This window comes from Mirounga angustirostris, unplaced genomic scaffold (genome assembly GCF_029215605.1).
Source record: "Mirounga angustirostris isolate CCGP_5_RB_7025 unplaced genomic scaffold, mMirAng1.0.hap1 SCAF_10, whole genome shotgun sequence".
NCBI classification, from domain to species: Eukaryota; Metazoa; Chordata; class Mammalia; order Carnivora; family Phocidae; genus Mirounga; species Mirounga angustirostris.
This window is the reverse complement of record NW_026991718.1, coordinates 36,721,131-36,747,375: the sequence shown is the minus strand read 5'-3', so window position 1 is coordinate 36,747,375 and position 26,245 is coordinate 36,721,131. Positions and strand designations below refer to the sequence as shown.

The 26,245-nt window shown below is 42.2% G+C and overlaps 1 protein-coding gene across 1 annotated transcript in view; it reads right to left on the bottom strand.

The window, feature by feature from the left end:
- Nucleotides 1-16,931, bottom strand: part of TTL (tubulin tyrosine ligase) — a 34,248-nt gene extending 17,317 nt beyond the window's left edge. The window contains exons 1-3 of the mRNA XM_045884558.3: nt 16,624-16,931; nt 13,716-13,794; nt 5,053-5,285 (exon numbers count right to left, since the gene is read on the bottom strand). Coding sequence (XP_045740514.1) covers nt 5,053-5,285; nt 13,716-13,794; nt 16,624-16,780 — 469 coding nt within the window. The 5' untranslated portion in view covers nt 16,781-16,931. The remainder of the gene's footprint in view (nt 1-5,052; nt 5,286-13,715; nt 13,795-16,623) is intronic.
- Nucleotides 16,932-26,245: the final 9,314 nt, after the last annotated feature.

Sequence of the window (26,245 nt, the reverse complement as noted above, 5' to 3'; positions counted from 1 at the left end):
TTAGCCATTTTAATAGGAGTGTTGTGGTTTTCGTTTGCATTTCCCTAATGGTTAATGATATTGAAAATCTTTTCATTCGTTTATTTTTTATCTATAGAGCCTTTTTCTTTTCTTTTCTTTTTTTTAAGATTTTATTTATCTGAGAGTGAGCAAGAGAGCACAAGCAGGGGCAGAAGGAGAGGGAGAAGAAGACTCCCCACTGAGCGGGGACCCTGGGATCATGACTTGAGCTGAAGGCAGATGCTTAATTGACTGAGCCACCCAGGCATCCCAAAAGAGTCTGTCCTTCTATTGAATTGCTTTTGCACCTTTGTCAAAAATCAGGTGGGTATATGTGTGGGGTCTATTTCTGAGTTCTCCCTTCCACAGATTTATGTTTCTGTCCCCCAACCGATACTGTAGTGTAGTGATTATTGTAGCTATGTAGTATGCTTTAATATCAGGTACAGTGATTACTCCCACTTGATTCTTCTTTTTCAAAATTGTTTAAGCTATTCTAGGGCTTGTGCCTTTTCCATATGAATTTTAGAAGAAGCTTTATGTCCGCACAAAAGCCTGGTTGACGTCTTGACAGCAATTGCATTAAGCCTCAAGAACTCAAATTAGAGGTGAACTGACATCTTTACAATGTTGAGTCTTGCAATCCATGAACATGGTATGTCTGTGCATTTACTTAGAATCTTTTTGAACTTCAGTTGTTTTGTAATTTTCAACATTAAGATCCTGTACATGTTTTGCTAAGTTTATACCTAAGCATCTCATTTTCTTTGGGGTGACTATTAAAAGGTATTGTTTTTAATTTTAGTTTTAATATATTCACTGTTAATATACAGAAATCCAACTGATTTTTGTGTGATCTGATATTCTGCAACCTTGCTGAACTCAGTTTTTTAGTTCTAGGACCTCTGACCTATGCTTTGATTTATAGCTCATCTCTACTTGGGTCTCATGCTTTCAGTACAAATTAATTTAATTTTGTTAATTAATTTAATAATTCAACTTTCCTAAAAGCCAACCCCTTTACAACTATCTCATTTTTGTCACTTGCTCCATCATGTGGTTAGCCCTTAAACAAGAAACTGCAAATCAACTTGGAAAAGCTCCTTCCTCTCTTTTTGTAGGAACAGGATTCTTTCTGTTTCATCTCCCTCAGGAACTACACTCAGATACCCTGGTTCCTCTTTATTTCCATTTGCCAATTTTTTTATACAGACCTCAGTCTCTCTTCCATTTCACTTCTTCTAAAATAGTTATCCTAAGGGGCGCCTGGGTGGCTCAGTCGGTTAAGTGTCTGCCTTCAGCTCAGGTCGTGATCCCAGGGTCCTGGGATCGAGCCCCACATCAGGCTTCCTGCTTTTCCCTCTCCCTCAGCCTGCCACTCCCTCTGCTTGTACCTCTCTCTGTCAAATGAAGAAATAAAATCTTAAAAAAAAAAAAATTAGGGTGGGAGGATGGGTTAGCCTGGTGGTGGGTATTGAGGAGGGCACATTCTGCATGGAGCACTGGGTGTTATGCACAAACAATGAATCATGGAACACTTCATCTAAAACTAATGATGTAATGTATGGGGATTAACATAAGAATAAAAAAAAATAAAATAAATTAAATAGTTATCCTAAAACACCCCTTCCTACTAATGCCCTGGAACTGTACCACCTTTGATGTCTTGCTCTCCATAATCTACTCACATCCCCTCCTATTTTGCTCCAACTTTGTTTCCCTTAATGCTATTTCCTTATGTAAACTATTTCTTATTGAAAATATACCTCATGCTGATAGATGGGAAAAATAATGGAAGAAGGTAGAAAGATACATTTTGATAACTTTAAAGAACTATTATTATTGAAAATAAAAACATGGCATTCAAGTAAAATAGAAAAGTTACCTTTAGTCTTATTTCCTAATATAATTATTTTTATCTTTTAATATCACCTTCCTTTCCATAAGGGCAAAGACTGGCTCAGTCATAGTGAACTCACCTTATGTTGTCAATTTTTTTCACTTTATATTGTCAATATTTTCACTGTTTCTACATTAACATTACAATTATGTTAGCAGCTGAAGAAAATTACACATTTATTTACTGATCGCTGGACAGTGGGGTTGTTTCTAAATAAAATGTTGCTGTTACAGGTCACATAGTAGTAAATGTCTTTGCTATAGATCACTCTTGTTTCTTTTAAAATATTTCCCTGGAGTTAAGTTTTCAGGAATGAGATTAGTGAGCCAAAGCCTCTGCACTCTCTATGGCTCTTCCTTTGTATTATCCTATTGCTTTTTCAAATGGCAGTGTATCACAACTAAGAGGCAGCAGTTCATAACAAACTTTCAGCAACAGTATCACTGAAGGTCTCTCTTTTTTTTTTTTTTTAAGATTTTTATTTACTTTTTTGAGAGAGAGAGAATGAGACAGAGAGAGCACATGAGAGGGGGGAGGGTCAGAGGGAGAAGCAGACTCCCTGCCGAGCGGGGAGCCTGATGCGGGACTCGATCCAGGGACTCCAGGATCATGACCTGAGCTGAAGGCAGTCGCTTAACCAACTGAGCCACCCAGGTGCCCCACTGAAGGTCTCTCTTATTTTGTAGGTATAAAATGGTACATAAAATCTACCTATATTTTGTAAGTTTTGCATACCAGTGTAGCATGTTTCCATGTGTTCGTTAACTATATTTCTAATACTATTTCTTTATATCCTCACCAACTAAACCTGGAGAAATTATGAAGAAACTCTGCAATTCTTTAAGGAGCTTCAAGGTGATAGTCTTTTTTGTTATTTGTTCCCATCTCAACTATTTATCTGGAAATAGATGCATCACTAGCTTTCTTTCTGACTAGATTGGGTCCATAAGGGCAAGAGACTATATCTATTTTATTTATCCCTGGATCTCCAAACACTCATTATTTCACTCATTCGTTCATTCAGCACTCAGTACATATATTGAACTGTTGCTGGGTTCCACGTGCTGCCCCGGCACCAGGGAGAGATAGCACTGAACACAGATGTGACAGGGTCTGACTGTGCTTTAATAGGCTCTCTGCCTGCTGTACTGTGTGTAGACTCTGGAGAATGGCCAAGGGCAGGAGGACAAGGAGCAACGCTCCAGGTGAGAGGTAAAAGTGGCTCAGGTCCAAGATCGGTGGTAGAGGTGGTGAACAGGGGGTCTTTATACTGGATATAGTGTGAAGGTTGAGCCAACTATTCCCATAATGGGTAGGCATTAAATACTTCTTTAACAAGAATAAAAGCCACTCATTCATTCTATTGGTTTCATTTTGTAGTTCCCAAACAAAACAAATGCATACCACTTATCTCAACTTCCTAAAGCAAAATTTCTTCTTTGTTTGGCATTTTATTCTCTTTTTACCTCTCCCTGATGCTGACCATCAATCTATTGACTTGTCTTGGTGAGGGTTCAGACACCACCCAGGTGGGATCGCTGCCATGACCTGACATGCTCTTCACCAAGGACCTTGCCTCACTCCTGATTCTCACTCCAACTAAGGCTCCATTATACAAGATGTCCTTACAATGGCCATCCTGACTCGAGCCCAAATCCACAGAAGGAATATGGAATACTGCAGATGTCTATTTCCTCTTCCAATTCCCCCATTTATCATTAGAACCAAACTAGGGGACAGTACTTGAGAAGAGGTCATAAGAGGGGAGAGAGAAGTAGGTGAGGTACCTGGCTTGTGGCAAGAGTCCAACTCTCCCCCTTTCAGGAAATTCCAGGTGATGCCCTCCTGTCTCATGGTTGGTGGAAAAGAAGGTGAGGTCCACTGGACCAGGGATAGAAATGAGTACCAATGGCCAGATGGTCTTCCAAGGCAATAAAAGAAGAAGTAAGTTCAAAATAGAATGGTTTTAAAAGGAGCATATGATGGTAGCTATAGAGATAGACCGTGTTTATGTGTTCATTACACTGGGAACTGCCTATATTTTGAGCTTGAGTCAATATTATAAACCTCATTCCTTCTATGCATTCATTCAACACACATTTACTGAGTGCCTCTGGGGAGGGTAGAGATGAACAAGACAGAAAGTCTGTGTTTACATGGAGCTTATGGTATGAGAGAGGAGACAGGCAGATAAACAGATATGTAATAGAAGTGCTAGAAACAGGTTAGTGCAAGGAGGAAAAATAAAGCAGGAAAAAGGACAGAGAGCAATGGACATAAAGGCTATTTTAGAAAAGAAAAGGCTTCTCTGACAAGGCAACATCTGAGCTGAAAGAAATAGAAAATAATCCATAAGGACATTTGAGATACATAGACAACTTTAGGGTATATGTAGGACTCTAGGTAGGCGTGGCTATAGAACAGTGAGCAAGGCCAAGAATAGAAGATGGTACCAGAGATAGAAGCAAATGTTAAATAGTGTAGGCTCCATCAGCAATCTGAAGTTTATTTGAGTTGCATTGGGAGGCCAGCTGGTAATTCTTGAGCAGAGAGTAACATGACCAGATCCATGTTTTTAGACATCGCTCTGTCTTAGAGGAAAACTGGCTGTGAGCAGGCACAGCAATTACACAGACTAGAAAGAACAGTAGTTCTGACTTTAAGTGATAGTAGTGGAAATGGCAAGAAAAAGTCTAATTCAGAATATATTTTGAAGCTAGAGCAGGCAAGACTTGCTGATGCATTAGGTATGGATCGTAAAGAAAAGAGCAGTCAAGGATGAAGCCTAGGTTTTGGGCTTCAGAGACTGGGTGCAGAGTGGGATCACACACTATATGGGAAGACTGAAAGAGGGGTAGGCTGGGGTGGGTTAAATTGGGCAGGAAATGAAGAGTTCTATATCAGACATGTTACATTTGAAATGCCCACCACACTGGATCTGGAGTTTAAAGGGAAATACTTTGGCTGGAGATATACATTTAGAAGTCATCAGTACCTAGATAAATGTTTAAAACTATGTAACTAGACATGGTCTCTACCCTTGAGGATTCAGATTCACTCATCTGAAGATATCATTGAATTCTAATGAACAATTGAACAAAATACATGAGAACCTACAGGAAAGGAAGGAGGGGACAATAATGCCAACTCACCTTTGGCACCAGCTGATGACTTTGCAATCCAAACATTGCCCTCTCCGTCTTCTTTCTTTCTGTTATAAGAAGCCAGGAAGAATTCCCTTTCATCTGTCCTTGAATTATGGATTGGTGGGTGAATTCCATTCTGTGCTGGAGCAACTGGGGTCTTGAGATTAGTTGGATAAATCACATAGGACTCTGGAAACCATGTGCAGGATTCAGCCAGGTCTGGGCTTGTCTTGATTAGCCTGACAGATGACAGAAGGTCAGTTTCCCTTCTTAGTACACCCTGCCACTCACTCTATTCAGAAAAGCCAGTGCTTTCCCCCAGAGCTCGTCAAAGAGGCAGGACAACACCGGGGCTGGGAGCTGGTCTTTTCATTTCTTTTTTCTTTTTAAGATTTTATTTATTTAGGAGCTAGTCTTTTTATCCCACTCTTTGTTCTTGGCCTCCTTGAGCTGACCTGTAATGCACTACTGGGCAGTACCCAGCTATTACATGCAACCCTAAAGGCATGCTCCAAGTAGTTAAAAAGGAGCTCAATATCTAGGACTTTAGCACCTTTTAAAATGCATCTCTAAGGAAAATTGAAGTAATTCTGAGACAATACTTTCTCAACATACATGTTATGGTTGAGCAAGATACATGCTAAAGACACATGCTAAAAAAACAAAGTAGAGAACTTAGAAAACTATTTGGCTTACTAGAAAAAATACTATCCTGGTCCAACTCTCTGGAGAGCAAAGGCTACTCCTTAGGAATCTGAATTATCTGAAGACTTATTTTAGTTCTTCATTTCTTGCTTTTAGCTCCACCTGGCTTCAATGACATGTAAAGGAGGAACCTTTCTTTTTTCTTTTTTTTTTTTTTTAAGATTTTATTTATTTATATGACAGAGAGAGACAGCGAGAACAGGAACACAAGCAGGGGGAGTGGGAGAGGGAGAAGCAGGCTTCCCATTGAGCAGGGAGCCCGATGTGGGACTCCATCCCAAGACCCTGGGATCATGACCCGAGCCGAAGGCAGATGCTTAACGACTGAGCCACCCAGGCGCCCAAGGAGGAACCTTTCTAATGGGGCACACGACTACAGTGGTCATAACTAAACATATCTCCAGCCCCCAAAATAACATAACACAACGGAAGATAAAGTCAGGCCATGGGCAAAGCACTTAATAAACACAAGGGCTTATGAAGGGCTTCCCATTGCATTTACTCTCCAGTCAGATCCCCAGTGGGGGCGGCACTAGCATCCCATTTCACAGATTAGCCACTGGGTCACAAGAAGTAAATTTCCCAAGATCATAAAGGTAGTTAAGAAACAGCCATTACGCAAGCCCCAAACTCCCAGTCCTCACTCGAAACTTACTCCTACTCCCCAGGAATCGGAGGCAGGAGGGAACTCATCCAAAGACATCTGCAGGCCTTCCTTAAGCTGTGCTCCCTCCTCTGTCTAGAACAGAACTATTAATGTTAAGCCTGTATTAAGATCCACTTGCAAAAACCGTCTATGAGCAAATTGCAGAAATAATGAAAAAAATTTTTTTTAAGATTTTATTTATTTATTTGACAGAGAGAGAGAAAGAGAGAGAGCACAAGCAGGGGGAGTGGCAGGCAGAGAGGGAGAAGCAGGCTTCTTGCTGAGCAAGGAGCCTGATGCGGAACTTGATCCCAGGACCCTGGGATCATGACCTGAGCCGAAGGCAGATGCTTAACCAACTGAGCCACGCAGGGGTCCCAAAAAGAAATTTTTAACTCAGATTTAAAATAAAGTTATTTTTAAGCCAAAGGCAATAGAATATGACAATTACTTGAATTCAAAGGAACAAAACCCAATCTATTTCTTTTTTCTTTAAAGATTTTATTTATTTTTGAGAGAAAGAGAGAGCACAAGCAGGGAAAGCAGCAGAGGGAGAGGGAGAAGCAGGCTCCCCACTGAGCAGGGAGCCTGATGCAGGGTTCGATCCCAGGACCCTGGGATCATGACCTGAGCCGAAGGCAGACGCTTAATGACTGAGCCACCCAGGCGCCCCCAAAACCCAATATATTTCTAACTCACTAAATAGTCAACTCTATCTACATTGGCCAATAAGGTAGCCACTAGCCACACATGGCTTCTGAGTATTTCAAATATGGCCAATGTGACACAGGATCTGAATTTTATTTATTTATTTTTTTTAATTTTTTAAGGTTTTATTTACTTATTTGTCAGAGAGAGAGAACACAAGCAGAGGGAGAAGCAGGCTTCCCGCCAAGCAGGGAGCCCGATGCGGGACTCAATCCCGGGACTCCAGGACCATGACCTGAGCCGAAGGCAGTCGCCTAACCAACTGAGCCACCCAGGCGCCCCCAGGATCTGAATTTTAAACCTTGTTTAGTTTTAATGTAAAAACTGAAGTATTGTAAAATATTTTTCCATTAATCACAATTGTACTCTTTTGGTAGGATGACATTAACCACTGCATGACCTAAGATATTTTTGTGGTACTGCAGCGTGCATGTCAGGAACATGTGTTTGTAGGAAGATACATAAACACATCACTGTTCTACTCGGGGACAATAGATTGATTCAGTTCAAGTGACTTTATCTTCCATGCACTGATGAGACATTATCTTGTGTTTATTACGCAGACAGCACAAGTTACAATGATAGCTATGTAAATCATAATTGGTAACTAATGTGAAACGTAAAGTTAAAAAATAAGTATGGACAAATTTTTAAATTTAAAACAAAGGAATACTACTGATGCCGAATTTTTTTTTTTTTTTTGTCAAGTTAATATGATAGCTTTATTCCCTTTGAGTTTGTGTATTATCCACATCTTCATTGCTGGAATTCCTTTATCAGCTCTTAACCTGACAACCAACTTCATGAACACATCCTCCAGCACATTTCTGGCATATAGCAGATATGCATTTAGCATGGCTTTGTTAGATAGTGTAAGCTATTTCTTCTTCTCTCAGTTTTTGGTTCTTCTTCTTATTTTTTACTCAAAGATTGATGGAGAACTGAGTGAGGATGCCAAAGCTAGAACTATGACCAGAACAGTAAAGAAAAAAAAAAAAAAGAACTGGCAGAAGGTATGTCAGAAATTTCATAATGAATGGCAATTGCAACTTGCTATAGCAGAGTAAAATGAAAGAGTTTGTCTGCTGTACAAAGGAGGCATTTTCAGCAAATACATAGTGAATTTCATAAGCAGTTTCCTCTCAACCACCAAACAAAACAAAACAAAAACAAAAAAAATGAGAGAGACAAACCAAGAAACAGACTCTTAACTACAGAGCACAAACTGATGGTTACCAGGGGGGAGGGAAGTGGGGGATGGGTGAAACAGGTGATGGGGATTAAGAAGTACACTTGCTGTGATGAGCACCAGGGACTGTATGTAAGTGTTGAATCACTAACTTGTACACCTTGAAACTAATATTACACCCTATGTTAGCCAACTGGAATTTAAATAAAAACTTAAAAAAAAAAATCAGTGAAATCTGTGGCTGAAATCAGAATGAAATACCTTACAAAAAAATTTTAAACAAAATTTCAACAGGCTCTGAGCTTGTAACTCTGGTCAGTGATAAAATGACATGGATTCTTGCACAAAAAGGACAACCATTTTTTTTTTTTAAAGATTTATTTATTTTATTTTTAAAATTTATTTATTTGACAAAGAGAGAGAGAGCGAGAGAGGGAACACAAGCAGGGGGAGTGGGAGAGGGAGAAGCAGGCCTCCCATGGAGCAGGGAGCCTGATGCGGGGCTCGATCCCAGGACCCTGGGATCATGACCTGAGCTGAAGGCAGACACTTAACGACTGAGCCACCCAGGCGCCCCAAGATTTATTTATTTTTAGAGAGTGAGAGAAAGAGTGCGAGTGTGTGAACACACAAGGGGGCAAGAAGGGAGAGAATCTCAAGCAGCTTCCCATTAAGCACAGAACCCAACAAGGAGCTCGAACTCACGATCCTTAGATCATGACATGAGCTGAAACCAAGAGTCAGACACTCAACTGACTGAGTCACTCAGGCGCCCCAAAAGAAAACCATTTTAGGGGCACCTGGGTGGCTTATTCAGTTAAGTGTCTGCCTTCAGCTCAAGTCATGATCTCGGGGTCCTGGGATGGAGCCCCACATCGGGCTTCCTGCTCAGTGGGGAGTCTGCTTCTGCATCTCCCTCTGTCCCCCTCCCCCCTCATATTCTCTCTCTCAAATAAATAAATAAAATCTTAAAAAAAAAAACAACATTTTAGATAGAAATACAGTTAGAGGAAATATTCTGAGGAAAAGAGTAAAAAAGATATTTTACAAAAAGTGAACAGTCTTTGGCTAAGTCACAAACATTGCCCAAGGAGTATAAAACCTTTCTAATAATATCAAAGACTGATTCAAAAGTAAAAAAATCTTAAATATTTTTCTTTAGTTTTAGTTGAGTTCTATGACACAAGATGTTGCCCAATTAATACTTTGGGTATGTTCTGTCTCAAAGAATTTTCAAATACATGAAAAAATATTACTGAATTGTAGCCTTAAAACTATTAACCTTATGGTGTAGATATTTTTTTAATCTTTTACATCTGTCAAAGAAGAATTTCACCTATATGTGAAAATTTCTATCGTGACAGTACTTCAGCTAGGTTGGGTTGAAATCTGACTTACTGGGATTTTAACAGACTGATGATTCTTTTATTGCTTCATTGTACTGTATGTTACATATCGGAAACATTTGCACTCAGTTGTCTGAAGCCGGCTCTATGAAAACTATCATGGATACAGTTGTTGAAAAGCTTTAGTATATACTTGCAAATGCTACAATGATTCCCCAGTATGGAACTGTTGAAAGAAACAGAAGACAATGAATTTAATGATTCTGTGTTCTCTGCTGGTGTTCACTGATTGAGAGATAAAGTTCTACAATTCACTGTATTGTCAACTCCAAATCAGATTTCCTTGCAATAAAAGAAAATGCTTCCCAAATCAAGAAATAATTATTTCACCCAATAATCAAAGATAAAACATGGCAGTGGGATTGACATTTTCTCACCGATATCCACACTGCATATGATCAAGCTAAATTTAAAGGTCCAAGGAAGAGAAAAGAAGATGTTACTTATGACCTAACCAGACAAGTGTGAAAATTTATGTTTCAACTTCATAATACAAGTCAACAATAATGATTTTACGTATTTTTATAACATGACTCAACATGTAGATTTAAGTTGAAATAGCATTACATAAATTGGCTGCAAAAACTAAAGAACAGTTTGAAGAATACTTTGTTGATATTGCTATATTTAGAATTTCTTTTTAATTTATTCAATATGTCTTTTGAATTTGATATTAATAATACTGTGTTGACACAAGAGTTAGCAAATTTACTTAACTTGGACATAGTTTTGAAAAGTCAAGTCAACTCTTCTAAAAATATGAAGCAATTTTGTCAATGTGCATGTGACTATGACAGGAAAAAGGATTTTTCATTCAGTTACTGAAAAAGTTTACGTGGGAACAACTTAAGTATTAAATCTACTTTTTCAACTATAAATTTTTATGAAATCTAAATACAGGGCAAGTGTTTCAGATGAAAATTTAGTGTCTGGATTAAGATGTTCCAAAAATGAAAAATGCACACCAGATTTTGAAGACTCAGAATGAAAATAAAATACATAAAATATCACGCATTAATTGCTTTTTATATTAATATCATGTCAAACATTATTTTGGATTTTTCTGGTCAAATAAAATATATTATTAAAATAAATTGCACCTCTTTCTTTGTACTTATTTTAATGTGGCCACTAGGAAACTTAAAATTACACACGTGGCTAGCATTCTATTTCTGCTGGACAGCATCCTCTGCAATTGCTGCATTTCTTCATAAGCCCATTTGAAAAGAAATCACAAAAGGAGACTTATTTATATATACAAGGGAGAAAAACTCACAGTAGGGAAAGAAAGCCTCCACCCTGGGTCAGAAGAAAAGCCATTCAGGGCTCTGAGACTACAGCCTCAGGGCCTTGATGAATTTCTGAAATTCCCTGAAGTATCAGGAAGAAGGGACTTGCTGTAAATGGTCCAGCGGAGAACCCTATCGAGGTTCTGGGAAGCCCTGTAAGGGATGCCCAGTCACACAGCCCATGGGTCCCATTTGTACAGATTAGAACTGTCTTAGCTCAACACTAACTGCTATGGCCATGGGCAACCCAGCTCTCCTCCAGGAGCTGCCATTTTGTTCCACATTAAAATGAGAAAATTACATTCTTAACTCTCTGGAGCCCTTTAGAGCCATATAAAATTATGAGACAAAATGACAAAGGGACAATCAATTCCTGGAACTACCACAATCCCTTGCAGGACACCTGAGAGAATGAAGGAAGCTTATGTGGATGATGACAAGCCCCAGCCTGCATAAGTCATGTCACCATTTACAAGGTGCAATCACAGACCATGTCACATGCCACAGAAGGCACAGAGCAAGTATGATCACCACCATCCACATTTACAGATGGGTCACTGGGATCCAGAGTGGCGTTGCCCAGGGTCACAGAGATCCAGATACCTACTCAGACCAATCATGACTCCAGCTATGCACTGAGTCCACTTTGTAGCTGCTAACTACGCAAATAAGTAGAATGTTAGATATATATATATATATTTTTTTTTTTTACAGCATCCTCTGTTCATACTTATAAAAGCTAAATTCTACCTTTATGTTCAGATCAAAAAATCATAGTAGAAAAAAGACTGAATACAACTTTTTAAAAATTTTCTAAACGAGGGTGCCTGGGTGGCTCAGTTGGTTAAGCGACTGCCTTCGGCTCAGGTCATGATCCCCGAGTCCCAGGATCGAGTCCCACATCGGGCTCCCTGCTCGGCGGGGAGTCTGGTTCTCCCTCTAACCCTACCCCCTCTTGCGCTCTCTCTCTCACTCTCTCTCGCAAATAAATAAATAAATAAAATCTTAAAAAAAATTTTTTTTCTAAACGAATAATCTAAATAAACAATCATGTCCCACTTCTACTCTTAGTCCTGGTGAAACAATCTTTTGCATTCTAAGTATGTGAATATGTAATAAGAAGGAGCACCTGGATGGCTCAGTCGGTTAAGCATGTGCCTTCGGCTCAGATCATGATCTCAGGATCCTGGGATGGAGTCCCCCATCAGGCTCCCTGGCTGAGAAGGGAGCCTGCTTCTCCCTCTCCCTCTGCCCCTCCCCCTGCTTGTGCATGCACTCTCCCTCTCTCTGTCAAATAAATAAATAACATCTTCAAAAAAAAATGTAATCACAGGACTTCACAAAGCCTTGCTCACCTTTAGGGGTAGCTGGTGAATCATGAAAATCCATCACACAGAGAAGTGGATACATACATTACTGGGGCCAGAGAGTGTAAACAAAAAGGGGAAAATAATGCCATGAACACCCAACCTAGTAAATAGATGGAGCCCAGAGAGAAATGTGAGTGGGGAAAAGAGCATTTACATTGAGTCATACCTTCCAGTTTCTTCTTCCCCAAGTGATTTGTTTGGCTACACACACATGTTCATTGGTCATCATGGAAAGAATACTGGAGACCTGTTACAGCCCCCATTTTAGGGGCACTACCCAGTTTTTCCCTACTCAAATGAAAACAGTCATAGCAGTGACAGCCATAATAGTAAGAAGAAGAGCTTTTACTTATGTAGTGTGAACTATGAGAAAGACATTACTCAAAGCCAGTATACAAATTAACTCGATTAATTCTTACAACAACCCTGAGGCAGTTACTATTACTATTACTACCCCCATTTTATTTGCAGAAAAGGAAACTAAGGCACAGAGTCAACTACTATTTATCGCTTTACATTGTCGCCCCATTTAATCCTTGCAGCCAACTTACGAGGTAGATTCTAAGGCTCGGAGGAATGAGGAAATTTGCCCCAGCTAAGAAGAGGGAGAGCTGGAATTAAAACACAAGCTTCTGATCCTAGATCTTAATCACTGTCTAATACTGCTTCCCTCCACCTTACAGTACCGTTCTTCCGACACCTCGCCGTAACTGCACTGCTCAGAGATGGGCGGTGTAGCAGCTACTGTTAATGCTGCCCGGGTGTCCTTTCTGAGGGGACCCCTGGCTGCTATGAGGTGGCTCCCAAGAGCTTATGCATGCCTTTTCTCCAGGGTCTAGGCCCTGCCCAGAAATGGGGGGTGGGCTACATTTTTCACTCCTCCCTACAGCCAGTGCCTGAGATTGGAGGACAGAAGCCAAGTCCTCGTGTCTCAACTCTGAGGTCCCCTTAACTCCTGAGCACCATGGAGTCAGGCTGAGGATAGCCTTCAGCTGAAACCGCACCTTTGCTTGGCTTCTTCTCCTGCTGTCTGGCCTCCCCCCACCACAAGTGAGCTTCTCCCAGGAGCCTCCACTTCTTCCCCCCATCAATCACCCACACAAGAAACCTGGCTTCCCCTTCTGCTTCTCAGGAGCCTCACCTAGGAGACAGACAGGCTTTATCAAGCACAAACAGCAAAGTTTTAGACTGCAATCAAAGTAGCACAAAGGATGCTCCAGAACTAGTATCATTGGCTTTTTAGATAAAAGTATTTTTATCCTTAAAAAAAAAAAATCCCCCATTTTTGCTTAAGTTGCTTCAGGATGAAAGCTAAAAACATTTATGTAATACACTGAAAGGATCTTAAACACTTACTTCACTAGAGAAGCTTTGCGACACAGTTTGTCAGCCCCTCTGTAGTAATTCACCAACTGCATCAGCCCAGGCTCGTGACCTACAAAGGAAAGAGAAGGCTCAGAAGGGAAAGAGGACAGGTGGGAAATGACAATGTCAGCACCAGCATGTAGGAGAGAACAGCTGTGTCATGCCCAGCTTTTCTTCCTCCCATTTCAGGACTGGTTGGAGGAAATGGAACATGCTGTCGCCCTGCACCTGTATTCCCCTTCCGCAGCATGGCACTGGAAACCCTCCCCCGCCCCACAGTGGATATTAAGGTATCAACCTCCCAGGTCTGCCAAAGACCACTGCTGCTGTTGTTTTTTCTTCTTAGGGTGGAAGAGTATTTTCTATTTCACCTCTCCTTGATCCCCACCCACCCCATTCTTGGCTTAACACAGAGGGATTTAATAATTTCTGTACAATACAACTTTAACAGTCATGCTTTGACACCCCTAACCTTGCTTTTCTACAGCCATCAGGGAGGGCAGTAGAACTATGCTATTGCTGTTCTCAAGCATGTCTACCTCTGCGAGCTTCTAGGAGAGCCACAAGAGGTGAACGAAGGTGTGGAGAAGCCATGTCTATAAAATCAGAAGCCCTGAGGACTTTCTTCTGTGTATCCTCCACAGAGAAACTCATCTTCAGTAAATCTTACTGCATGTCCCCTCCTCTATAAAATAGAGCAGAAAGGATACAAACAAAACAAAAGCCTCCACTTTTGTTTAAAATCCTAACAAAATGCATTGAATTTCCAGCAACAGAAATAAAAGTAAAACCAAACAGGGCGCTGAGTGGCTCACTTAGTTAGGCGTCTGCCTTCAGCTCAGGTCATGATCCCAAGGTCCTGGGATGGAGCCCCACATCCGGCTCCCTGCTCAGCGTAGGGGGGGCCTGCTTCTCCCTCTCCCTTTGCCCCTCCCCCCAGGTCATGCTCTTTCTCTCTCTCACTCGCTCTTTTTCAAATAGATAAAATATTTTTTAAAAAAAGTAAAACCAAACAAAGGGAGTTTGAGTAGAAGATGCCAGAGGTAAGAAGGATACATCTGAGAATAGCATATAATTAAATAAAAATATTTAGGCACTAACTAGCTCTCATTGTCTCCCTGGGGCAGATGAACCTGGCTCATACCTCAACTGCCTACCTTCTCATCTCCATGGCACCAGCATTCCTGAGACTTTACCTGGCTCTATAAGCCATCTCCTTGGGTTTCAAACTTTAAGCAAAAACTAAATATCCCTAACAGTGAAGACATATAACCATATGGCTGTGGGACGCTGTTTTCTTTTCCATAAAAAACAAATATTTACTTGTCATCTGTAGACTCTGTGGTACCTGTTTAGGTTTTGAAGCCTGTAAGTTTCTGCTCCTTCCCCCTAGTCCTAGCACCTTAGCAATGCCAACCACCCCTGCTCCAGCCCCCCAGAGACTTTCCACAGAGGAAAATAAGTCAGTCGGGCAGGGAAATGCAAAAGCAAGAAGGAAATACATGTTCTCAACTATAGGTAGTTCTTCTTTCAGGGAAGGTATTCTCTTTGCTGAGGGCTTCTTGGAGAGACAGGTTAACCAAAGGGAATCTCCAGGCACATTCCCTGTAGTCCCAGATTTCTGGGGGTTGGAATCAGCCCCTCCATGGAGTCTCCATCATACATACATCCTAAATTTGTAGAACAATAAAAAGTTGTCCATGGTACCATTCCAAAGAAAAAATTTCCATAAGGCTATGCTAAACACCCTTCATTCCTGAAATCACTACAACTGTACAACCCCCCACCCAAAGGCCCTAATAGCAGCTCACCAGTGGCCAGTCAGTTCCCAATGGCCTGTTTTCAATCTGCCCATTCAACCTCTCCACCCTCTGACCACACCTATTTCTAAAAACTGTGTCCTCTGCTGGACATTGAACACCGCTCTCTCTGGGTTGCCCTCCACGGCAGAGATGACTTTTCCTCATTATTGATTCTCCTCTCCTGTCTTTGGCAATTCGATCTGGTCCCCACCCCAAGAGAATTTTGGCAAGGAACATGGCCACTGTGAGAGAGGCTGCATCTCTGGGATGACTGCGCAGTGAGAAGCCACGAGCCTGTTCAGGTCAATGGGCTGTAAGTTGAAGTGATCTGCACAACTTCTGGATTACGTCACCTAGATAGGAGCTGCTGGTCCTCTCCTTTTCCCTGCCCCTCCCTATACGCGAGGATGTGGATATGGATGTGGATGTGATGCCAAGCCAGCATCAACCATGTGAGTGAAGGTAACTCCCTCGGGATGAGCAGGGCGGAGAAGTGGGACGCAGGGTGAAGCCAGTGCCCTGTAAAATCTGCATTCAACACACAACTTTGGAAACACATTCTTTGGGGAAGCTAAGGAAAGATCTCCCTGGCTTGGCTTACTTCTGAAACTCCCGCTTTTGGAATCCGGAGGTCTCTTACAAATCCCCAGCCTATCTGAGCCTTCGGGGAGCTGAATCCTCAGGGTTTTCAACACACACAGGGATCCCTCCCGCTCCAACAACAGGCAGGGTGGAATCCTCAGGGCAGAAAATTCGCAAGAAGACTCCAGCCTGAGGTCGTTCGGCGGCTCGGTGGGACCCGGCCCCGCCCCAGCTCGGCCCCGCGCGTTTTGGGGGCGTCCGGCCGGGGCAGTGCGGGAGCGCGCGGCCGACGCCCCCCGGGCTGCAGGGACCCGCCATTGTCCGGGGGCAGCGGCGGCCCCGAATCCGCTTTACGGGACGAGAAGGCATGCAAAGCGGTGGGTTTAGACCTTCATGGACCCATTTTCTCTCTGCCCGGGGAACGACGGAGAGGGAGATTTATGACCTTAAGACAAAAGCGCCGGTGCTAACGGGCCGTGGGAGGAGCGGGAGGGCGGGGACGGGGAAGCGCTCACCCAGCCTCCCGAAGGGCAGCCGATTCCTCTCGCCCAGCATCAGGTTGAACCTGGGGTTGTCGCGCCTCAGCCTCTTCCAGTGGCCGGTGGCGAGCAGCAGCCGCGAGACCTCGGCGTAGACGCTGCTGTTCTCGTCGCGCACCACGAAGGTGTACATGGCGAAGGGCCGTGCGCCCGGGCCGCCCGGGCCGCCGCCGCAGGGACCAGCCGGCCGAGGTGGCGGCTCAGCGCGGAACCCGCCCGGGCGCCCGCCGCCGCGCCGGCTCCCGGAGCCACTAAGGTCCCGGCGGCGCCGCGCCCGGGCGCCCGCGCGTCAAGCCGGAGGCCGCGCCCCCTCCCCCTCCCTCGACTCCTGGCGCGGCCCCGCCTCCGCCCCGTGATGCCGCGCGGCCGCCCCCGCCCGGGCGGGGCCGCGGTGGGTGGGGCGGGTGTTCGCTGCGGCTCCGCAGAGCGTCCTGGGCCCTGGCGGGGGCTTCTCCCGGAGGCTGGCGGGGGCGAGCGCGGCTTTGGCGCGGCGTCGGGAATGTGCGACCGAGGGAGACCGGAGACTGCGCGCGTCCCACTGAGTCCCGGGTCCCAGCCAGGGGACGGTGCCAGCGGAGGATTTCCCCTCCCACCCCCACTGGTCCAAGGGGACGATTTATGGATAAAAACGAAACGTTCCAAGGCACAATCCCGTGTCTGCGGAAGGGAAATTGAAAAGGCAATTCTAAAATTTATGCAGCAGTGCAAAGGTCGAAGTATAACAAAAGCAACCTTGAAGAAGAAAGTTGGAAGACTTTACACTACCAGATATCAAGACCTATAAAAGTTATAGTATTTAAGTACAAAGCTACAGTGATTAAGAAAGTATGCTTTGGGCACAGGAGAGACAAGAAGACCAAAGGAAAGGTATCTATCTATCGATTGATAGTTATAGTCACTTGGTCCATAACAAAGGTGACATTGCAGATCAGTGGGGAAAAGGATGGACTTTTCAATAAATGAAGCTGGGTCAGTGGATATACATTTGGAAAACAAAATTAATCTTGACCTTTGTCACACACAAAATCAGTTGCAGATTCATTGTGAGCTGATGCATCTAAATATGAAAGTAAAGCAATAAAGCTTTTAACAGAAAAACACGAGAGAAAATCTTTATGATCTTACACTAGGTAAGGATCTTAAAGAGGACACAAAAATCTCTAGGAATAAAGGAAAAAACTAGTGAATTAGCACCCTTAAAAATAACAGTTTTCTTGGGCGCCTGGGTGGCTCAGTTGGTTAAGCGACTGCCTTCGGCTCAGGTCATGATCCTGGAGTGCCTGGATCGAGTCCCGCATTGGGCTCCCTGCTCGGCAGGGAGTCTTCTTCTCCCTCTGACCCTCACCCCTCTCATGCTCTATCTCATTCTCTCTCTCAAATAAATAAATAAAATCTTTAAAAAATAAATAAATAAATAAAAGTTTTCTTTATCAAAAGACACCATCCCGAGAATGAAAAGGAAAGCCACAGAACAGGATATGATGTCTGGGGTGTGTGTGTGTGTGTGTGTGTGTGTGTGTGTGTGTGTGTACATACATATCTGCCAGAGGACCCATATTTAGGATACATGAGGAATTACAAATTAATAATTTAAAAAACTGGCAAGCCAATTAACAAGGGAACTGAGCTAGATATTTTAAGGGACAATCCAATAGGTGAACTCTCAGCACAAGAGAAGATTTGGAGAAGAGTCATAGGAAGACAATAAGGAATATGTTAGGCTAAAAAGCAAGGCCACATTTAATAGTTGCAGGGCAAGAGTACAAATGGAAACCATATGTCTAAATATTTTAAAGTTCTAAGCCATGCCCATAAGCTGCTACATAAAATGTCTGTCTTTCCGCCTTACAAATATATAATGATAAGGATGACCTGGGAGGCCAAGAGTTTTAGAATTCTCAGATTCATAGAAGTTCAGTGCCAGAAGTTGGAAATACTGGGAGAGATGGCCCTGGCCTCCGCCCATGGCCTGCCCCTGTTTACTCCCTTCCTTGACTGCATCTCCTCACCCAGCACCTCCCACAAACAGCTGCCATTTGGTCAGTGCCCAGCCCTAGGGATGTGCATACCAGCAATGTGATCAACGCTTGAGAGAACAGACCTGGGAAGAAAGCAGTGCAGGCTCAGGACAAGAGCTGGGCTATTTGGACCATGAATTCTGGTTCTCAGGTACCTAGCATAGTCTAGAAAGGGGGGGGGGAGGGGCCATATCCCCTTGCCCTCACAAACGTCTCATTCGTAGGGAGGGACGTGGCTAGAGTAGGGTCAGACTGGGAGCTTCTAAAGCAAGGACCTTTCTTACATGGGCTTAAGGGTCATACACCTAAGAAACAAGCTTCAGAATCCTCCGCTACCCTTTCCCCTCTCTCTGCTCTTTGTGTCCTATACTTGGACACCAAAACAAGCCAAAATTCTTTTTCTCTCATCATCTCTAACATTACCGCAATCACTTTGTGCTTTGGGTTTCACACCTGTCTTCTAGCTGCTCTTCCTGCTTTAGCCCCTTTACCTCTCCAGTCTTCGCTGAACATCATTACCAAATTAATCTTTCTAAAACACAGCATTCCTCACATCTACCCATACATCAAAGACTACAATGGCTCACTGAAGCCAGCATCCTCAATTTCAAAGTCATAGCATTTTATTAAGTCTTCCCATTGTAACTTTCTTGCCACATTTACCACACTACTTCAACGAAAGCCTTTGAAGTACCCTGATCATCATCAAGGTCAAATGAAAGTGTGTTAGATGGAGTTTTAATGTTGAGTGTGTATTAACCCTTCCAAAACTGATGAACCATGTACCAGATGGATCATAAAGTCCCTATTAATCAAAACCTTTAATTAGCTAGCATTTTCTATCTCAATTGTTTTGAATAAAATAAGACTCACTATTTCTTCAGACCAAGGTCTTGGTTGCTCTTTAGCACTTTGGAGGTAGGACTGCTTCCTCCTCCAACAGAGCCTTTCGACACCTCTCCCTGAAGAATGCCACTCATACTCTTCTACCCCAGAAAACCTGCATTAAACAAGTCCTTGTTCCAGACAGTGTTCAAGGCATGGAGGACACAGGACGAGGTCCCTGTCCTCACAGAGCTCTGTTCCTGGGGAAGCTTACATTTTTCTGGATGCTACCTAGAGGAATTTAACTAGAGGAGCAAATATCCCTCCAGTTTCTGCTGCTGGAATTCTGGGTTGGAGTGACAGTTGTGAGAACAGGAATACCTTCTAGAGACACTCACATCTCAACATGTAGGATGAAGCTGCTTAAGTCCATATGGCACCTGAGTCATTTTCTCCTCTATTTCCTGTTCTTCCTAGATGCAGTAACTCCCACACAGAGATGAAGGAAAATAGAAAAATATTTTTATTTAGAAATATTTTATAAAAATATTTCTATTTCTATTCCTTCATACTGTTTTCAGTATGCTATTTTATTATATAAAATATAATATATTTATTATATAAGTAAGTTATATTTTATTTATTTATTTATTTTTAAGTAGGCTCCACACCTAACGTGGGGCTTGAACTCATGGCCTGGAAATCACGTCACATGCTCTACTGACTGAGCCAGTCAGGTGCCCCTTGTGTGCAATTTTAATTAATTGTTGATTACCTTTAGTATTTTTGAAAAATATTTTATTTTGGGGGGTGCCTGGGTAGCTCAGTCAGTTAAGTGTCCGACTCTTGGTTTTGGCTCAGGTAGTGATCTCAGGGTTGTGAGATCAAGCCCTGAGTCAGGTTCTGCGTTCAGCACCCCCTCCAGCTCATGTGCACATGCTTGTGCTCTCTCTTTCTCTCTCAAATAAATAAATAAAATATTAATCTCTTCACCCAATGTGGGGTTTAAACCTACAGCCCCAAGATCGAGTTACATGCTCCACCAACTGAGCCAGCCAGGTGCCCCTTTTAGTATTTTTTAAAAGTTATTTTCCTGGGGTTGTTTTTGGGATTATAATGTGCATCTTAATTTTTTAAAAAAAAATTTGCTGCAGCTTAATACTATTTTAATTCTGGTAAAATAATGAAAATTTGCTTTAATGTAGTTCTATTCTCTCTCCCCTCCTTCATGCTTTTATTCTTATAAATCCAACAAGACAGTGTTATAATTGTTATTTTACATAATCTTATATTTTTAAATCTGTTAAGAGAAAAGAGAAAATGGGGCGCCTGGGTGGCTCAGTCGTTAAGCATCTGCCTTCGGCTCAGGTCATGATCCCGGGGTCCTGGGATCAAGCCCTGCATCGGGCTCCCTGGTCAGCGGGAAGCCTGCTTCTCCCTCTCCCACTCCCCCTGCTTGTGTTCCCTCTCTCGCTGTGTCTGTCTCTGTCAAATAAATAAATAAAATCTTAAAAAAAAAGAGAGAGAAAATGTGTGTATGGTTTTGATAATTACTTATATAAGTAACTTTATAGGAATTCTTCATCACTTTCTGTTGATTTGAATTACCATCTGGTACCATTGCCCTATCGGCTGCAGGATAGTATTTCTTACAATAGACATAGACTCTCCTGCCTCCAGGAAATCCCTTTCACTGACAATGATCCTGGGTGTCATCATCCACTGCTCCAAACTGAGTGAGCCCCTTTCAATGTCAATAGAAAAGCTACTGGTTCTTCTGGACCTCCCTCCCTGGCAGGACGCCATGTTGATGGCGTAGATGGAGTCAGCCCCAGACTAGAATGCCATAGAGCTCCACAACGTCCAGCAAGTGCTCACACATAAACACTCCTCAGATTGTTGTATGCCTTTGATCAATTTCCAAAGTGCTGAAATGGTTGTTTTAGGGCAATTTCATCCATCTTTGTAGTTGCTTCTGGGGAAGAGTATTTGACAGTCTCCTTACTCAGCCAAAAGTCCTGCCTCATTCACTGTCCCTCCCAATGCTGTTGTAATTAATTCCTTGAACCAAATTCCCTCCATATTATTTATTTATTTTCCCTCTATTTTAAATACCTAGAGTGGTTTCTGTTTTCCTGACCAGACACAACTCAAACACTGTAATCTTTAGGAACTTACCGAAAGTCCAGTCATTTGAATAGGAAATCATTCTCAGAGATTCGGTACCATTCATATGCTCCCGTCTTCAGTTTCTTCACTCATAAAGTGAACTTAATAACACTTACCTAATTAAATTGTTCTGTGGAATAAGTGAGCTGATGTGTAGAAATCATCCGGGACACAACACAAATTAGTACAAATTAGAGTTTCTTTTTCCTCCAGTTTAAGCCCCAATTCCTTTTATTGTTCCAAGAAATAGCCAGAATACTCCCTCAACAAGTTCTTGTGAAAATCCACACAAGGGAACTAGAAAGAAGCCAAGTTAATTAAACTGTTCGGTGATTCATCATCTGCCTTTTATTAGCTCCAGTGCCAAATTTCCTTTTCGTTCCCCACAACAAAACTGTCCAAAGACTCGTAGTTGAGTTTTATTTTTATGACTGGATTGATTAAAACAGGTTAGCTTTTTTCTCATACTTGAATCTCGTTCTTATTCTTGTGAATAAGCAGGACTTTTAATACTGCAGAAACAGCAGACCTTCCATAGCTCCATGCATAAATTATGATGTTTGCTTGTTAGCAATCCTATCTGTGACGTCAGTAGCCGAGTCAGCTAACAGTTGCTGGGCAATGCCACAGTCTTGAACTGTAGTGTAGATGTAAATAGATTCCGGTTGCTGAATTAAAAAAAAACAAAAAACAAAAAACAAAAAAAAACCCAAAAAAAACCCCAAACTGGGTTTCTTACATTTAGAGTGAATTCAGGGGTCTGCTCTTTTGCTTAGAGAGTGGAAAGTATCTTCTCATCAAGGTAAGCAAAAATGTCCATGTTTTCCCCCTTGTTGGCTCCCTGTGTGTGGCTACACTCTTGTAATTACCGATCAAACATTTCAGTATTGGAATTTTGTCCGTTTGCCCACACAATGCTTGAAATTTCTGTGTATTATCCTCAAGTTGTCATTCATCCTTGTATACTGTCAGGGGAAGGAAGTTTATTAACCCCCAAGTAATAGTACTCCTAGGATCTTTGAGAATTTTGATTTGAGATGCCCATTCAACCCAAGAAAGAAATTTCTCTTGCCACATGGCTTTCATCCCTTGTTCTGAGAAGCTCCATAGAGTAAAAGTCAGGCAAAATTTCTTTTATTATATGTACTTCTACAAATAATGAAGACCTCAGTCATGTCTTCATAATTAGATTAACCATTGCTTAAACTGGCCTTTGTGTCATACAGTTTGCATGAGTGAGTCCGTTTTCCATCCTATTTGCCTTCCTCTGAACCTTCTCACGTGTCCTTCTTTTACTTTTTTTACATGTTCTGCTAAGCCACAATTTATTCTATACTTGTAGGGTCCTGAAAATTACCCCCATTTGGCTCTTTAATACTCTGTAGATTTCTTTCCCATTGTAGAGGTAAAATTGGATGAACATCAAGTCAGAGAACTATTTATACATGTCAGTCAGCAGGGGCTCAGACCATGTCACACTTCTATTCACAGACTGGAAGAGATGGAATCTTTCCTCTTGGAAGACGTTGGCTCCATAATACAGAACACGGCCATTGAGAGAATCATCTCCCCAATGACTGTTCAGCTTTGCCATCTGATCATTTCGATGGAGAGGAAAGACATGGAAAATGAAGTATTTGCCTCTTTGGAGAAGATGGCAGAGGAATTGGCTCAAGCTAGTGAAGACTTTGTGCAAGTTGCCAAAAGGTAATAATTTCAGAGAACTCCAGCCCTTTTCCCTGACAAGACTGCAGAAGAAGAAGAGTGTTAACTAGAGCCTTGTTATAGTCTCCATAAATGCTTTGGAAAGAAGTCAGGTGGGAAAATAAATTGGTATAACATAGAGCGAACCTACTTCATATGTTGCTACTTATTAGCTGGAGTGTACTTTCTTTTTATTTTTAAAGATTTATTTGTTTGAGAGAGAGAAAGAGGGGAGGGGCAGAGGGAGAGGGAAAGAGAGAATCTCAGCTTGGAGCCCGATGTGGGACTCGATCCCAGGACCCTGAGATCATGACCTGAGCCGAAACCAAGAGTCAGTCACTTAACCAACTGAGCCACCCAGGCGCTCTGGGGCCTACTCTGAGTAAACAAACATTTCAGGATTAGTTCGGCTTCCCACTAAGAAGCAACTGCAAGTCCCATCACAGGGTTTCTAGATTCCTTCTTCTCTCACAGATTATTTTGTATCGTAGAGATAAGAATTTTCAGAGCTGTCTAAACATGATTTTCATTATCTGTCATTTATTATCTGCATTGGACCTGATTATTAGCAAACCCGAATGCAAATTATTTCCATATTAAATTTAGTTCCAGGGTCCATAGAAAAAGGCCCAGTTGTAACAACAAAACTGAACTCTATAAATGAAACAGTTGAATACTACAACAAAAGTTTGACATTTTCATTGCCCCAAACTTAACATAAGCACAGCAGCTAGACTGCCTGTGTTTGAATGCCAGCCCCAACCACTTGCTGGTTGTCTGGCCATGGCTAACTTCAGAAATCTCTAGATGCCTCATCTGTGAATGTAGAGGTAATAACCAAACCTCCCTCATAGGACTGTCACCAATGTATGTGAATAATCTGCACGAGTCACCGAGCACAGTGCCTAGCATATGGTAGCTTATGAACGATTGCTTCAGATAGATCTTTAACATAAAAAGAGGTATCATAAATGTCCCTCTCTCCCTCTTTTTTTTTTTTTTTAAAGATTTTCTTTATTTATTTGAGAGAGAGAGTGGATAAGAGAGGGAAGGAAAGGGAGAGAATCCCAAGCAGACTCCCCAGCACAGGGCTGGACGCTTAACCAACTAAGCCACTCAGGTGCTCCAGTATTCCTCTCTTTCATCCAACGAGTATTTATTGACCACGTAGTAAGGTGTCAGGTACTATCCTAAGTGCTGAAATACAGCAGTGAATAAGATGTTCACAGTTCCTGCCTTCAGGGGCAGTGGAGCAAACAGAAAAGAAAAAAATATAAACATACAACTGCATCAACAAGGGAAAAACAAATACGTAAATAGAGAAGTGGGAAAAGTATTTCACTGAAGAAGAAATTAAAATGAATTTTAAAAAATGAAAAATATATTCAATCTTAGACTCGGTAATTCTATTTATTTATTTATTTATTTATTTATTTATTTATTTATTTATTTATTTGAGAGAGAGAGAGAGAGAATCTGAAGCAGGCTCCATGCCCAGCACAGAACCCAACACAGGGCTCAATCCCATGACCATGAGATCATGACCTGAGCTGAAACCAAGAGTCAGATACTTAACCAACTGAGCCACCCCCGCCCCCCTAAACTCAGTCATTCTTTTACCAATTTGGCAAAGAACAAAATGCAAATTACAAGGGTAAGGTACTACTTTTCTGGCCCCTCATAATTAAAAATTGTGACAAAGTAGAAACAAGCTAAATGCCCTAGTCCAGTAAAGCATGATATAACTTTATGGTGAAACCTGAAACACAAAATGGATGCTAAAAATGTTGATGAACATTTGTTAATTAGGGGAAACTTGTAGCATTGTTTTACGTGGAGAAGCAGGCTACCAAAGAAAAATTTTAAGCTAATATAGAGCTAGAATTAATACTGACAGGGCATGCAGCAACTGTCATAACCACTGTTCGGGGCAAGGGTCACCAGTGGATGCTAAAATGGGTGGGCAAAGGTTTAACAGGGGCAAGATATTTATATTGTCTCAAGGTATCTTCTGGCAAAGTTTTCATTAACTACAAAGGGAAAAGTAGTAGTTTTAAGGAAGAGAAGCCTGGCAGATGTCACCTTACCCAAGTATTCAAAATTAGCATTATTATTTTTTTTAACGATTTTATTTATTTATTTGACAGAGAGACACAGCGAGAGAGGGAACACAAGCAGGGGGAGTGGGAGAGGGAGAAGCAGGCTTTCCCGCAGAGCAGGGAGCCCGATGCGGGGCTCGATCCCAGGATCCTGGGATCATGACCTGAGCCGAAGGCAGAGGCTTAATGACTGAGCCACCCAGGCGCCCCAATTAGCATTGTTATTATTGGGAGAAAAACACGATGTACCTGCTGATGTGATGCTCTGAGGACACAGCGCCATTGCAGTGGAATTACTTCCCAAAATGTATAATGAGAATCTATTAATAAAACTGACAAGCCCAAGCTGAGGGACTTTCTACTAATAACTGGCTTGTACTCTTCATAAAATGTCAAGAGTCAAGACAGAAAATCTCAGGAACTGTTCCAGAGTAAAAGAGACTGAGGGGACCTGTATTCATTTCCTGCGGGGGCTCTAACAAGATATTACCAGCTTAGGGACCTAAAACAACACAAATGTATTGTCTCACAGTTTTGCAGGTTGGAACTTGGTGGGCTTGACTGGTTCCTTTGTTTTGGGCCTCCTCAGCCAAAATTGAGGTGTCTGTGGACCGGGCTCATAGGCAGAGGCTCTGGGAAGAATCCACTTCCAGACTATTCAGGGCATTGGCCAAATCCACTTGTTTGTGGTGATGGGACTGAGGAACCCATTTCCTTGCTGGCTGTCAGCCAGAAACTGGTCTTTGCCCTTCAGGGCGGCCTGCATTCCATGTGGCCCTCATG